General features: G+C 39.6%; 1 protein-coding gene across 2 annotated transcripts in view; it reads right to left on the bottom strand.

Annotated features, from left to right (window-relative positions):
- Nucleotides 1–16,916, bottom strand: part of CDK15 (cyclin-dependent kinase 15) — a 137,378-nt gene that overhangs the window by 73,076 nt on the left and 47,386 nt on the right. For both annotated transcript variants that reach the window (XM_006889088.1, XM_006889087.1), the window contains exons 7-8: nucleotides 10,582–10,705; nucleotides 5,726–5,846 (exon numbers count right to left, since the gene is read on the bottom strand). In XM_006889088.1, coding sequence (XP_006889150.1) covers nucleotides 5,726–5,846; nucleotides 10,582–10,705 — 245 coding nt within the window. The remainder of the gene's footprint in view (nucleotides 1–5,725; nucleotides 5,847–10,581; nucleotides 10,706–16,916) is intronic.

Below are 16,916 nucleotides of genomic sequence, written 5' to 3'. Positions count from 1 at the left end.
ATAGCATTTGTCCCTTTGTGACTGAGATACCTCACTCAGCATAATGTCCTCCAGGGTCACCCATTTTGAATAATATTGCATGAGTTCCTTGTTCTTCAATGCAGCATAGTATTCCAACTTTTTGAGAAAGCGCCATACAGCCTTCCATAGTGGTTGTACCATTTTACACTTCCTTCATCAGTAAATAAGGGTTCCAGTTTCTCCACAACCTCTTTAGCATTTGATGTTTTCTGTTCTGTTAAATTTTTCTATTCTTACTGGATTGAGATGATATCTCATAGTTGTTTTGATTTGCATCTCTCTTAGAGCTAGGGATTTTGAACATTTCTTCATGTGTTTGTTTGCCATCTGAATGTCTTCTTTGGTAAAGTGTCTGTTCACATCCTGTGCCCATTTTTCAATTGGGTTCTTTACTTTTATCTTGTGGTGCATACCTTTTCAATCTATATACAGAAGAGATCATTCAAGAAGCTGGTTTTTATGAGGAAGAATGTGACATCACACAACCTTACTTGCTGAAACTGAGGAGGACCGGAAGTGCTTGCTGCAAAAGATCAAGGATTGTAACCTTCAATATGGATTGAAGCTCAACATCAAGAAGACAAAGGTTCTCACCACTGGGCCATTTGGCAGCTCCATGGTAAATAGAGATTGAGGTTTTTAACAGTTATAGCTTGCTTTGACTCTATAATCAACACTTGATTCTAGCAGTCAGAAAATCAAAAGATTAATTGCACTGGGAAAATCTGTTGTCAGGGACCTCTCCAAAGTACTAAGAAGCAACAATGTCAGTTTAGAGACTAAGGGGCACCTGATCCAGGTCATGGTCTTCACAATTACTTGCTATGCACCAGAGATCTGGGTAATGACTAAGGATGACAGAAGAATTGATGCTGTTGAGTTGTGTTGGAGAAGAGTATCAAACATACCATGGACCGCCAAGAGAACAAATATGTCAGTCTTGGAGAGACCAAATTTCTTCTTGGAGGTGAGGATTTTGAAGCCCCGTCTCACATACTTTGAGCATGTGGCCAAGAGGAACCAGTCCTTGGAGAAGGACATCATGCTTTGAAGGATGGAGGGTTAGTTCAGTAGAGAAAGACCCTGGATGAAATGAGTTGATACAGTAACTGGGGTGTGGAGATAGGTGTTCAGAGTCAGTGAGACTGGTTCAAGATGGAACAGGGTTCACAGCTATTGTTCATAGTGTCACTATGAGTCTCAGGTGACTCAATGGCATATAACAGCAGCAGCATGTATTTTTTATTACTTTTTTTTTTAATGTGTGTACCATCAAATCAGATCTGACTGGTACAGGAGGAGATTGTCCCTCCTTCTTCAGCAGAGCATCAGGTGGATTCGAACCTCACATTTCTGGGACTGCAGTACAATTTCTTGCCACCAGGCCACCAGAGCTCACTAGCAGCATCATATATGAAGGGAGCTCTGGTGTCTTAATGGTTAAGAAGAGCTGTCAACTCAAAGGCAGGCAATTTGAATCCACCAGCTGTTGCACAGAAGATGGGAAGTCTCCTCCTGCGTGATTTACAGCCTCTGAAACCCACTGGAGGGTCAACTATGAGTCAGTTACAACTCCATGGCACCTAATAACAATAACAATAACAATAACAATAACAATAACATATTTATATATGAGGGAGCTCTAGTGCTGTAGGTTGCACTGGGATTGCTCTACTAACCCATAGGCCATGCCTGTTAGTGGTTTGGACCCACCAGTGGCTCTCCAGGAGAACAGGCCATCTCCTCCTGTGTAATTTACAACCTCAGATCCCCACAATCAGCAGTAAACTCATACTGACTCAAGGACAAGGAGTTTAAATTTGGGTTGAGCTATATTTGTACATAACAAATCCAAAAAGTTAGAAAATGTATTTTAAAAAATAAAAGATACAAAAAGCCTATCACATCTAGAAATAGATCTAAAATAAGATGTGTAAAACCTTAGGGAGAAAATGATAAAACTTAACTAAAAGGCATTAAGGAATAACTAAACAGATGGAGAAAGATATCATGTTAAAAAATTGGAAGATGATATTATAAAGTTATTAATTATCCTCAAAGAATTCTGTAATTTCAATGCAATCCCAATGGAAATCCCAGTAGAGTTTTTCATGAAACTTGAAAAACTGAATCTAAAATTTATATGAGAAATCAAAGGGGGGAAATTTCCAGGACATTTGTGAAGAAAGAGCTGAAGTGGGTGGGGAGACTAGTCATACCAGATATAAAATGTTATCAGAAAGTATTAAATTAATATAGTGGGGCACTGGTACAAGAGTGGAAAAATTTATCTCAGTGGGTCAGAATTGAAAGTTCAGAAATAGATTTGCCTTTCTGTAACTCAGAATCAACTTAATGGCACTAGGTTTATTTTTTTTTTGGTTGTGAAAGGAAAATCTTCACAACTTTAAAAAGAATATATTAGACAATCTTTTGTGACATCAAGGAGGGAAGGGTTTTTAAAACAGGAAATAAAAAGGGTTCACTGACATTGTTAAAGAACATTTATTTATTAAATTTAAGAAATTTTGTTCAAAAAAAGCAACACTAAGTTGTGAAGATATAAGTCATGAACTGGAAGAGGCTGTTTGTAATACAAGCCACTGATAAAAGATCAGTTTTCAGAATATATGAAGCTCTCCTATGGATCAAGATAGAGAAAAATGAACACGCAGAACAAAAAATAGAGCAAAGGACATAGGCGGATATTTCATACAGGAGGAACACAAATGACAAATAATCCAAGAACAGACGTTCAGATTCATTGGTAATTTTGTTGTTAGGTGTTGCCAGGTGAATTCCAACTCACAGCAACTCTGTGCACAATAGAAGGAAACCTTGTCTGACCCTGTGACATCCTCGCAATCTGTGCATAAATTCATCTTCCTCTTTTTTTTTTTTATGATCTTCTGTTTCTCCCCTCTTGATAACGTTCCCAAAGTATGAGATGAAACCTCACCATCCTTGCTTCTAAAGGTCATGGCGGCTGCCCTTCCTCCAAGGAAGTGTTATTTGTTCTTTTGGCTGTCCATTGTATATTCAGTATTCTTTAACAATACCACAATGCAAAGGCATCAGTTCTTCAGTTTTCTTCATTCACTGTCCAACTTCTACAAGGATATGAAATCATTGAAAATATCATGACTTGAATCAGGTGCACCTTAGTCTTTCAATGAAAATCCTAGTCTTTAGCACCTCAGTGTAGTCCTCTCGTAGCAAAATTGCCCAGTGGAAATGCAAATTAAGATTCCAACAGGATATTGTTGTAAATACTTGAATAACAACTATTATTATATTTGATACCAACATTTGGGGAGCAAGTGGATGCTGAGAGCTCTGGTGGTGCAGTCTGTGGCTCAAATCTACCAGCAGCTCTAAGGGAGAAAGAGGGACAGTCTCTTTCCGTTTGATTTACAGCCTCAGAAACCCAATGGAGCATCAGTTATGAGTAGGGTCTGACTCAATTGCAATAGGAGTATTAATAATAGGTATGAATTGTTACAAACTTTCAGAAAACAACTTAGCATTATCTAATAAAATTCAAAGTTCCACTTCACAGCAAATCTATTCCAAGGTAAGTGCCCTACCCTACTGCCATCCCTCTTGCTGTCAAATAATATTCTGACTGATATGAACCCTCATTGGATTCCCAAGGCTGCTTTACGGAACAAACTCTCCATTTTTTATCCCTCAGAGCCGCTGGTAAATTCGAACTGGTGACCTTTGGGTTAGAAGCTCAATACATAACACTGTGCCCCCAGAGCTCCACTCTAGGAATTCCTAACTATAAATACCAAGAATGTTTATAATGTCGAAAACAGATATAATGTTCATTCACAGAAAATAAATGGTAGCTATCAAGATCAGTATGGATGAATCTTAAAAAGATACTTAGTGAATAATGGGGAAAAGTTCAAAACACAACAGACGAACAGGATGTGTTGTCCTTTTTAGTAAAAGCTCAAAAGCAGTTAAAGTAAACTGTATGTTACAAAATGCACACACACAAAAAACTATATTCTTTTTAAAGAAGTACAGAAATTACAATACAAATTTCAGGGTAGATGTTACCATTGGTGGAAGGGCAGGTGGATGGGAGAGGGGCGTACAACAGTATGGGTTATTATGTTCTGGTTCTGCTATTTTGTAGCACGTTTATTTTTCTAATGCTTTGTAATCTACATTGCAGTTTATCAGTCTTGACACTATTGACATTTTGAACTGAATAACTATTTGTTGTGGGCAGCTGGCCTTCACATCTCTGGCTTTTACCCACTAAATTCCAATAGTACACACACACAAACACACACAAACTCTCACTCTCTCTCCCCCCCCAGTAGTGACAACCAAAAAGAAAGTCTCTAAACATTGCCAAATGTGCCCCGGGAGCAAAACCACCCCTACCGGTAAACCATAATTCTGCACACATATAGTGGGATATTTAAAATTTTCCACACACACAAAAAAAACACATCCAAGTTTTAAAGTGATGGGTAGGAGTCTCAGTGTGCCTGTGAAGCACCAGTAGGAAATAATCATGAATAGCTGAGAAATCCAGAGGCTGTGGAAGGTCTTTGAAGTGACAGTGCAGCGCAGCATGAGCTGACAGTTTCGGGAGGGTTTGACTAGCAGGTGATATTTCTAAAAATGATCTCGGGTATCAGAAAATCAAGCACTCAGTATGCATTGGAGGAAAATTTTTGCCACCTTTCTCAGCTTTTTTGGGCAAAATCTAAAAGCTTTCTAGAACACTGATGTATAGTTTTTTTAAAATGCAATTATTTTTCTCCAAAGAAACAGAGACTTCAGTTTACATTGCCTCCCTCCCCCGCCCCCAAGAAAGAAAAGAGGCTGATTTATTTGACTCCATCTAATTCTTAGTGCACCCTTGGAGGGGATGGACTTGTGCTGTAGGCCCTTTTAAGTCCTTTTGGAAAGAGGTTCTTACTTTCACTTTTTAAATGAAGAAACATATAGACACAAAGAGAACACATGATTTTTTCAGAATGACTAATCAAGAGCAATTTCTTAGATATGGAATTGGCAGGAAATACAAGTCTTCAGTGTGTTGAACTTTATGCTTTTTCCAGTCAGCTCTGAACTGTCTGAGGCATGTGTGAGTGTGCAGGTGTGTGAGCTGTGTGTGAGTGTACGTGTGTGTGGATTATGGTTGGCTGTGTGCTTCTCTGAAGACAGATATCAAGGAGAAGACAAGACCAAGCACTAAAGAGAAAATTAGGAGGAGCAATATGATTGAAAGAACATCAGCTTCAGAAGACACTTTGGGCAAGTTCACTCTGGTTCTCAGAAGCTTTAATCATAAAAAATCATAGAATGATTGCAAACACTAAATGGACCATGTATTTAAAAGTACTTTATGATTCTGTGTGCAAACATAATTATTAGGACTGATATTAAAAGTGTATTGTGCATTATAAAACAATCCTCACAGACAAGATGTCTCCCTCCATTTTTATTTTCTTGACACTAGTTCAAGGGAGCATTGGTGACCTAATGAGTAAGCAATTGGTCAGCTAACTCAAAGGCAGGCAGTTCAAATCCACCAGCTGCTTCTCAAGAAAAAGAGGGGCAATGTCCTCCTGTAAGATTTACAGCCTCTGAAAACCCTCTGGAGAATCAGTTATGAGTTGATTCCAGTTCAAGAGCAATGAAAGAGATAGAGAGAAATACTGAGAGTTCTTACCATATGTCCAGCTCTGAAGAATATTCAGTGGCTCCCAACAAGGCATCTGGAGGGCGGTACCAGAGGGTTACAACTTCAGAAGAATATGTCTGGCTGGGAATGGACTTGGCCCGAGCAAGACCTGTCCAAAGGTGAAACAAAGAGAATCCTTTGTCCTGGTACATCCTGCAGAGATAGAGCGATGCATTCCACCAGGAAGATACCAACTGGTAAAGAACAATGTAAAATCATTTGCCCCATGGGTACTATCTCATCAAGGGAATTTCTCAATCTTTGGCATGCTTTGCAACTAGATGTTACTGTCCTAGCAGTTAGGTATGTTAAGGTGACTAAGATCTTGTCTATATGATATGAGTAGAAATTATGAATTTCTAGTCCATGTCCTTAATGGAGAGATCAAGTACTCCCCTTTCCTATCTCTTAACTTTAGGCTGGAATGAAAACATGCCACTGTGAGCTTGGCAATTCTGAACTGCGTAGGTGGACCTGTTATGTGAGCGGAAAAGAAAATTCTAGATTGTTGAAGCCTCTCTAGTTTTGGGTCCTGGTATAACTGACTCTGTTCTATGGCTGCCCTTCTTCCTTTTCTTCTCTATACTTTAAAAAAATTCTTAAATAATATTTATTGAGCTCTTCATTTTTGCAGTCAGAAACACCATGTTTATCGTGGTAATTGCTAACTCAAATTAGTTAAGTTTGGTAGGACTTTATGAGTTTCTCAAGGACTTCCCTAAAAAATGGGCTTTTTTCTCTCAGCCAGTCAATTATATAATGGCATGATCTATAACTCGGAAGGATTTCAATAGATGAGCTTTCTGTTGTGACAAATTGGTAAATGAACATTGAGTGCCTACACATCAGGATGAAAGATGCATTTCAGAATAAAGTACAGCTATATCGAGTACCACCATTTCATCTGTCAAACAAAATAGAACTGTGGCTCAAACCAGATGAAATCAGTTTTGAACAAATAGATACTGAGCTCTAGCCACAGCACTAGGCATTAGGGACACATTCATAAGCAAAAGCAGAACTAATCCCTGCCCTGAAAATGCTTCTAGTCTAGATCATTGACCCTCTAGAGTGCTTTCAAAGGCTGTACATCTCAAAGCTAGGGATTGCTCATCTTTCTCCTGGGCTCTATCGGTGGGTTTGAAGCACCAATGAAGCTCTGCCTTCAGGTTAACAGTGCAATTAGCCTCTACATCTTTTTGCCATCAAGTCAGAAGCATAGCTGACCATACAACAGATTTTCAGAGGGGATGCTGGGCTCTATGAGGAAAATGTGGCATAAGGATTGGATATAGACTCATCAACAATCCGCATTATGCAGATGACACAATCTGAATCTTAGGATGACCTGAAGCGCTTGCAGCAGAAGGTCAAGAATTGAGAACCCAGTTTTCAATATGGACTGAAGCTCAATATCAAGAAAACAAAGATTCTCACCAGTGGGCCAACTGGCAGCATCATAAAAGACGGTGAAGAAATTGAGATTGTTAACAGCTTTAGTTTGTTTGGCTCCACAATCATCACTTTTGGTACCAGCAGCCAGAAAATTAAAAGATGTCTTAATTGGGAAAGTCTGCTATTAGAGACCTCTCCAAAGTACTGAAGAGCAATGATGTCAGTCTGGAGACTAAGATGTGTCTGATACAGGCCATGGTCTTTGCAATCACTTGATACGCATCAGAAAGCTGGACAATGACTAGGGATGATAGAATGAGAACTGATGCCTTTGAGCTGTGATGTTGAAGAAGAGTATTGAATATACCATGGGCTGCTAGGAGAACAAATAGGTTCATCCTAAAGAGGATCAAAGCAGGCTGCTACTTGGAGGCAAATATTCTGAGGCTTGGTCTGACATACTTTGGACATGTTGCAAGGAGGTACTAGTCCTTGGAGCGGGACATCATGCTTGGGAGGCTGGAGGGACAGCACTAAAGAGGAAGACCCACTCAGCAAGAAAACTACTGGACATAGTTGACCAATTCAGCAAAGTGGCAGGTACTGATCAACATACAAAAATCAATTTGATTTCTCTACAGTGACAAAGAGAATACAGAACTGGAGCTAAGAAAAACAATAACCATCACAATAGCAAATCACAAAATTAAATACTTGGGAGTAAATTTAACTAGAAACACAAAGGATCTATTAAAAAATAATAAAGCAATACTACAAGAAACAAAAAGAGACCTAAAGAAATGAGAGAATATACCTTGCTCATGGATAGAAAGCCTCAATATTATGAAAATGACAATCCTACCAAAGGCAATTTACATCTTCAACACAATCCCAATACAAATACCAATTCCATTCTTCAATGAGATGGAAAAACAATCACCAATTTCATTTGGAATGGAAAGAGACCCCAAATAAGTAAAGCACTCCTTAAAAAGACAAATAAGGTAGGAGACATCTCACTCTCTGATTTCAAATCCTACTACACTGCCATGGTAGTCAAGACAGCACGAGACTGATCCAATGATAAACACATAGATCAATGGAATAGAATTGAGAACCCAGAAATCAGCCCATATATCTCTGGTCAACTGATTTTTAGCAAGGGGAGAAAATTAATTAAGTGGGGAAATGACAGCCTTTTTAACAAATGGTGTTGGCAAAATTGGAAAACCATCTTCAGAAAACTCAGGCAAGAACCACACCTCACATCATATACAAAAACCAATTCAAAGTGGATCAAGTACCTAGGACTAAAAGCAAGGACTATAAACTTCATTAGAGAAAAGCTCAGAAGAACCTTAGAAACCCTGATCCACAACATGAACAGTCTTCCAAGTATCCTGAAAAACGTACATCCTGGAGAGGATAAAATAGATGAATGGGACCTTCTTAGAATCAAATTCCTATGTACATCCAAGAATTTCCTTCTTCAACAGGGTAACAAGGGAAGCCATAGACTGGGAAAAATATTTGGTAATGACGTGTCTGATAAGAGATGAGCACCATAGTAAGATAAAGGTAAACAACTCAATTGTAAAATGGGCACAGGATATGAACAGACACTTCACCAAAGAAGACATTCAGATGTCAAACACACACATGAAGAAATGTTCAAAATCCCAAGCTCGAAGAGAGATGCAAATCTAAACAATTATGATATATCATTTCACCCCAGTAACAATAGCAAAACTCAACAGAGCAGCAAACAACAAATGCTGGTGAGGTTGCGGAGAAATTGGAACCTTTATTAATTGTTGGTGGGAGTGTAAAATGGTGCAACTACTCTGGAAGGCGGTATGGCATTTTCTCAAAAAGTTAGAAATAGAAATACCATTTGACCCAGCAATTCCAATACTGGGAATACATCCTTAAGAGACCAGAACTGCCACCCAAACAGATACATGCACACCCATGTTTATTACGGCCTTGTTCACAAATAGCAGAGTTGGAAACAACCCAAGTGCCCATCAACCAACAAATGAATAGAGAAGCTGTGGTATATTCACACAATGAAATACTATTCTGCATTGAAAAACAAGGAACTCATGAACTATTATACAAAATAGGTGACCTTGGAGGACATTATGCTGAGTGAACTATCTCAGTCACAAAAGGACAAATACTGCATAATGCCACTGTTACAGAACAAGACTGATTTGGGGGAAACTAAGAAAAGAGGGGATAAATAATGTACACTGCATTGAAACATGATGAAACATGATTGAAAAAGATGAGGGAGAGAACTGTATAAAAGCTATATATGATTAGGTATTATTGGCATGACAAGAGTCAAGAAAGTATGGAAGCTGCATAGTAAAGTGGTTTAGGGAGGAACTGTATAACAATGAAGGAATTTTTTCTTTCTGAAGAGAAAAGCAAAGTGGGAGGGAAGAAAATGTGCAACAATGAATGAATGGAAATCCAAGTTCTCTATAAACTTTCATTAAAATCTCAATAAAAAAAGACATTGATAGAATATCAGTTGAGGTATTTCAATTAAAAAAATCAAAACACCAAACAAAAATGACATATCATCTCATCCCAGCAATAACAGCAAAGTTCAACCAGGCAGCAAACAATTAATGCTGGTCAGGTTGTGGGGAGATTGGAACTTTTATTCACTGCTATTGGGAATGTAAAATGAATGGTACAACCACTATGGAAGGCAGTCTGGCACTTTCTCAAAAAGTTGGAAATAAAAATACCATTTAAAAAAAAGAGAGAGAGGAAGACCCTCAATGAGAGGGATTGATTCAGTGACTGGGTAATGGGGGTAGGTGTGTTGGAGATAGTGAGATTAGCACAGGATAGAGCAGGGTTTAGGGCTGTTATGAGTTGCAGGTGACTTGATGGCACATAACAATACAACAACAATATATTGCTTGGGAGGAGATTGTCCATCTCTTTCCCATGAAGTAGCTAGTGGATTTGAACTGCCTGCCTTTAGTTGTCAGTGCATCTCCTTATCCACTAGGTTACTAGTAGATAAGGCAAAACCATCACACAGAGATAGCCTTTTACCCTGCCATTCTGGTAAATGTTGATCTACTCTGACAGAATTTATACATCTGCTAAGATTGAGTGAAACCTACTAAGTACAATTCTCTCTACAGATGTATAGTGTATATTTAAAAAATGATAGTGGGGGGCCTAAGGGGACCCACATTTTGGGCAGCTGATTGGCCAGGGTCTTGATGGAATCCTAAGAAGCTGCTCATCCCCCCTCTTTCTTGCCTCCCACTCCGTATATGGTAGTTTGATATCCCCACAAAGCATCATGTTCCCCTGGCCTCCAGTTTTCAAAGGCCAGGCCTAGTCAATGCTTTACACATGTGCGCACAAAAGCTGCATTGTTCACAGCCCAGAAGGAGACCCGAGGGGCGACTTACCAAAATCAGCCAGTTTGAGCTCTCCCAGGTGACTGATGAGTAAGTTCTGAGGTTTCAGGTCCCTGTGAAGAACGTGTTGGTGGTGGATGTATGCCAGGCCCCGCAAAAGTTGAAACATGAAAAGCTGGAAGGAATGAACACCATACTAAGCAGATTTGAGCCACTATGTGTTGATTTCCCCTCTAAATCAAAAACAGTCATCTGAAAGAATATAGTAAAAGTGTCTCTTGAGAAACTGAAAAGAAATGAACTTTTTTTTTTTTTTTTTTTACATTGAGAGAGAGAGGTAGGGGGCCAGAAAAGCTCAAGGCAAGGCCGGCAACTAAACCATGTTCTAAACAAAGAGATCCTAGCTTTCCCTGACATCCCATTTCTTTGATAATGAAGGAATTATCCTTCCTTAAAAATCTAAAGTAAGACTTTGAAGTTTCATTTGGAACACTAGTTATTGATTTAAATGTGAAAGTTTTCTTTTTTTTACATTTTTTCCCCCACCAATGAACTTGGCATTTAAGATCAAAGTTGACCTGGAAATTATATTCTAAGGTTTGCAACTGCTTGACTTTCCCAGGCTCCTGATATGAAACTCTTTAAATAACTCAACACAAGGAAACCAGACTGGGAAATATAGTCTTAGATGGTATTAGGAAATAAAGGAATCATTATCTTTTAAAACCTATTTTTAAAGTCTTAAGTTCAAATTAGAAATCAAGGGAAATACAGTACAGATTAAGAAAGACCAAAAGAAATTAGACCTCATCCCTGAGCCTCCCTCCCCCAAATATCAAAAGAGAGACAGGAATGAATAAATGAGAGAAAAAGGCAAACAAGCAAACAGGAAAAATATATTTCAATCCAAATTTAAAGTGTTTCATGTGGTTATGAGGCACAGAAACCCAAGACACCAATATAGATGTTTAAGGAATAAAAGAATTCTCAGTGTCCTGAGTATCTTCTGCTATTTTCCAGCGCCACTGGCAATTGAGAATTCAAAAACCAACTCCGTGTTCACAACAGCCTATGCCAACCGAGAACATGTTCTGGCAATTGGGAGAAGTTAGAGCCAGAGCTATCATTCGTGAGACACAGGCAAAATGGCAGCTGCAGAGCTGGGCGCATAAATCCTCTTTTTCCACTGCACCTTGGAAACTAGGAGCTTCAGAGATGCTAAGACATGCACAGAGGTAACAATGGCCTGGAGACAATGGAGTCAAGTTAATGAAGAGCGTCAGTGTCTGGTTCTGAAACAGAAGCCAGGGGAGTTTACCTGCAACAGCACACCTGTGGCTGTGAATGTTCCATGCAATTCTCACGTGAGGTTTCCAAGCCGCTTAAGAAGGTTGAGAATGTCTTCCAACCCTTATTTCATGTGTTGACTGGCTATGTGAGTCTCCCCTGTACTTTCTTTGTCTGGTGCTTTAGACACACAGACATTTTATCACAAACCACACCACCAGACTACCAGAGCACAGAATGCGTACACTGGCATATAAGTCCTTTCCTTGGTAATCAATGTAAATATTCATGGAAAAGACAAGATAAAGAATCAATTAAATTCCAAGTAAAAGATAAGATACCATAACATATGCTTAAGAGTGTGTTTTTCAATGTGAAGGGAATAAAGAGAAGGGATTGGAGACAGGTGGGAGGCAAAAGATAGAAACGTGGAGACAGGTGAAGGCTAGAGAAGAAAATAACATTATCTTTGTAATCCTCATTACAAACCTGTAAGTAAGTATGCTTGTCCTCACTTTACAGATAAAGAAACTAGAACCTAAAGAAGCTTTAAAAACATGTCTAGGAAGAGTTAGGGCCAGGACTCAAATTCAGACCTGCCTGACTCCACTAGTCCCTCCTAAGAAACTGGGAAAAAGACAGAAAATTAAAACATGACAGAGGAGACGAGAGTTGGATGGCTGAGTCAGAGACAAGCTCCTTAGTGGGTCAGCTGGAAAGCCTTTCATGTTCAGGGTATACATTGTTCTCACTAATTAGTCACACCGACCGCCCACCTTCTTACTCTTCTATTCTTTTTCTGTCTGCACTTAACTGTTATCTACAAGCACTTGTATACAGCAAATCTCTTCAGTGTTAAGGTTTGGATTGTATAGCTACATTTCTAAAAACTCCAGCTTGGGCTGACCAACCTCACCACCCACTGACTCTCATTCCTGGCAACTCAGATTTTTTCCTTCAGCACTGCTGAAACTTCTTCAATTGTTGTTGTTATGTGCTGTCGAGTCGTTTGCGATTCATAGTGACCCTATGCACAACAGCCCTACACCGTGCCAATCTCACTGCCTCTGACACATTCATCCCGATTACCCCAGTCACTCAATCAATCCACCTCATAGAGGGTCACCCCCTTTTGCGCCGTCCCTCCACCCTCCCAAGCATGAGGTCCCTCTCCAAGGACCTCTCCCTCCTTACAACATGTCCAAAGTATGTCAGACGAAGCCTCAGAATCCTTGCCTCCAAGGAACAGCCTGGTTTAACACTCTCCAGGATGAATCTGTTTGTTTTCTTGGCAGTCCATTGTACATTCAATATTCTTCTCCAGCACCACAGCTCAAAGGCATTAATTCTCCTTCGATCCTCCTAAGTCATTGTCCAATTCTCTGATGTATAACAAGTGGTTGCAAAACATAGCCTGTATCAGACACACCTTACTCTCCAGAGTGACACCATTGCTCTTCAGTACCCTGGAGAGGTCCCTAACAGCAGACTTTCCCATCACAATACGTTTCTTTTTTTTTCATTTCCTGGCTGCTGGTGCCAAGAGTGTTGACCGTGGAGCCAAGCAGACTAAAGTTGTTAACAATCTCAATCTCTTCACCATCCATCCTGATGTTGCCAGTTGGTCCAGTGGTGAGAATCTTTGTCTTCTTGACATTGAGCTTCAATCCACACTGAAGGCTGCAGTCCAAACACTTCATGTCCTCCTCAGCTTCAGCAAGCAGGGTTGTTTTATCTGCATAAAGCAGGGTTGTTAATAGATCTTCCACCAATCCTGATGCCACACTTCTCCTCATAGAGCCCAGCCTCTTGGATAATCTGTTCTGCATACAGGTTGAAGAGAAATGGAGATAGGACACATCCCTGGTGTACGCCTTTCCCAATTTTGAACCATGCAGTGTTTCCTTGCTCTGTTCTGACGACTTCCTCTTGGTCCAAGTATAGGTTTTGCATTAGAGCGATCAAGTGTTCTGGGATTCCCATTCTTCTCAGAGTCAGCCACAGTTTGTTATGATCCACACAGTCAAATGCCTTTGCATAATCAATGAAACACAGATACACATTCTTGTGGTATTCCCTGCTTTCAGCTAAGATCCATCTAACTTCAGCTGCAATATCCCTAGTTCCACCTCTTCTAAACCCAGCCTGGACTTCTGGCAGTTCTCTGCTGATGTGCTGTTCTAGTCGTTTTTGGATAATCTTCAGTAGAATCTTGCTTGCATGTGAAATCAATGATATTGTTCTGTAGTTTCCACACTCTGTTGGGTCACCTTTCTTTGGAATGGGAACAAATATAGATCTCTTCCAGTCAGTTGGCCAAGTGGTTGTTCTCCATATTTCTTGGCACAACTTGGTGAGCACGTCCAGGACAGCATCTGTTATCTGTAATCTTCAATTACTCCCTCATAATATAACCAAATCCAAGGCTCTTTTATCAGTAAACATTAAGATAGATGGAGGAGGCTCTTGCCAGAGAGGCTTCTCATACTGTTCTAGCACAAGAAGGTTCTTGGGAACAAAATCATTCCACTGGGCTAGTACCATCTGGACTAGGAGCTCTTGTGGACAAACACAATCAGTTCAGTTAGCACTAACTCCACCTAGGGAAACTTGTGTCCTTCCAGCCACCAGAGAGCTTTGGGACACATTGTAGTAGAAACTGGAAACAGGCATAGCTCACAATGTCTACTTTGGCTGCTCTCTGATGAACCTTATTTGCCTCTCTGTTTCCTCTTTCTTATCCCCATAGCCATCGTCCTTTACTCTCCCCCACTCTTTTGATGTTCACTCTACTCCTAAATCATGGTTTTAAAAGTCCCTACAACCTAAATTCTTCAATAAGTTTTCTTTTGGTTCCTTTCTTCAAATGAGGCCATAAGTTCCCTGCTTCCCTATACTATCCCTAAGTTGTTCTCAGTGCTGTTGAGTTGGTTTCGACTTTAACAACACATTGAGAAACTCAGCACCCTCCCTTCTGAGGAGCATGCAGGGTGTACTTCTGTCAAGATAAATTTGTGTGTTCTTTTGGTTCAAAATTCATTGCTACTGAGTTGGAACCAATTCATAATTGATCCTCCAGCATGTTTTCAGAGGCTGTAAATCACACACGGGAAGAGATTGCCACTTATTCCTATAGAGCTGCTGCTGGATTCAAACTGCCTACCTTTAGGTTGGCAATACAAATCATTATCCATTAAGCCACCCTTTACCAATAATATCCCAATTCAAAGATACACACACAAAAAATCCCTTTGGTCTTCCTATTAATTGTTAAACTTCCACATACATATGAGGTAATTAAAAATAGCATGGTGTAATATCAGGTGTACCTTATGCATAAAAGTGAGTTTTGCTCTTTAGCATTCTCAAGTAGATGCTAGTTTTGCTCTAGCTTCCTCATATTTTTAAGTCACTGAGAGGTGGGGTCAGCTGCGTCTGCTTTCCCTGGTATCACTTCAAAACTATAACCTCTCCATCTTTGTTGAACACACAAGTAGTTCCTTGTATTTTACATTCTGTTCGGCTACATATTTCTTTATCCTGTTTCACAGCCATCCTCTGACCTCCCTATTGCTCTCTATCATTCATTGCAGAATTTTAATCTTGTTTCAGCTGTTGCCCCATAATATCAATGCTCATGAGACTGACTCAAGGAAACCCCCTCACCCAATAATAATAATCTCTGATCCTCTTCAGCCACTCATTCCCATGGTCATACTTGGAATCTTGCCACCATGTGGTATATTTGTCCTCTGAAATGTGAAATTCATCAAAAAATAAAATGGCTTCTGTAATGATCACTTTATTCCAGATGTGATAATCAATGCCTTTGTCATGAAATCCCATGGATACCTCTGTAAGTATATCCTTATCTTTTAAAGGGTTTCTGTTAGTCATCTTTCCCTTCCTGAAGCTCTCTTGCACCTTAATACCACAATTTCACATTTTTGTCCTACTCCCTGTTCATTTTATAAATTCCATTGCCTTTACTAATGTTTAATATATTGGTGTTTTTGTTTTACTTTTTATCTTTTCTTCTTATCACTCTAGTCTTCTTTTTTTTCACTCTAGTCTTCTTAAGTCATCATATCCATTGACATTGCTTCTACTAAGAATTATATTCTAATGACTTAAATTCTTTTCATTTAACCCACATTTCTATTCTGAGTCTTATTGTTATGTGCCATCATCAGGGACAACTCCTTGCACTCTATGAACAACAGATTAGAAATTGCTCTATCCTGCACCATCATCACAATCTCCACCATGGTCAAGTCCATTGTTTCAGTTACTGTGTCAATACATCTTGTTGAGGGCTTGCTTCTCTTTTACTGATGATCCTCACCTTTTCCAGCACTGATGTCTTTATCTAACAACTGGCCTCTTTTGACCACACACCCAAAGTATGTGAGATGAAATTTCACCAATCTTGTCTCTCAGGAGGGCCCCGGTTGCACTTCCTCCATGTTCATTTGTTCATTTTATTGGCAGTCCATGGGGGCTAGTCAAACTCTTCACTAATATCACAGTTCAAAAGTAGTGACTGCTCTTTGCTCTTAAATTTGTAAATTTTTGTTGTTGTTGTTGTTGTGTAGAGTTGAGTTGGAACCAACTTATAGCTGATCCTCCAGCAGAGTTTCAGAGACAATAAATAACATGGGAGGAGACGTCCATCTTTCTCCCATAGAACAGTTGGTAGATTTTTTTTTTTAATTTCCATTCATTCATTGTTGCACATTTCTCCCCTCTCAACCCTCCCCCCTAGTACATTACCCTCTTGGAAAAGTAAAAGAAAAATTCTTTCATTGTTTTACAATCCCTCCCTCCAGGTCCACTCCCCTATGCAGCCTTCGCTCTGGACTCCCATCATGACAAAAATACCTAATCACATATCCGCTTTAAGCAGTTTTCTCCCTCATCAATGCAGTATACATTATTTATCTCATCTCCCTAAGTCTTCCCCCAACCCCACGGCCAGTCCTGTTTTACAACAGTGGCACCATGCAGTATTTGTCCTTTTGTGACTGAGATACTTCACTCAGCATAATGTCCTCCAGAGTAACCCATTTTGAATAATATTGCATGAGTTCCTTGTTTTT

Source organism: Elephantulus edwardii, unplaced genomic scaffold (genome assembly GCF_000299155.1).
Source record: "Elephantulus edwardii isolate Elephantulus edwardi_28Jun2011 unplaced genomic scaffold, EleEdw1.0 scaffold00075, whole genome shotgun sequence".
NCBI lineage: Eukaryota > Metazoa > Chordata > Mammalia > Macroscelidea > Macroscelididae > Elephantulus > Elephantulus edwardii.
The sequence above is the reverse complement of the archived record's forward strand: the minus strand, read 5'-3'. Positions and strand labels throughout refer to the sequence as shown.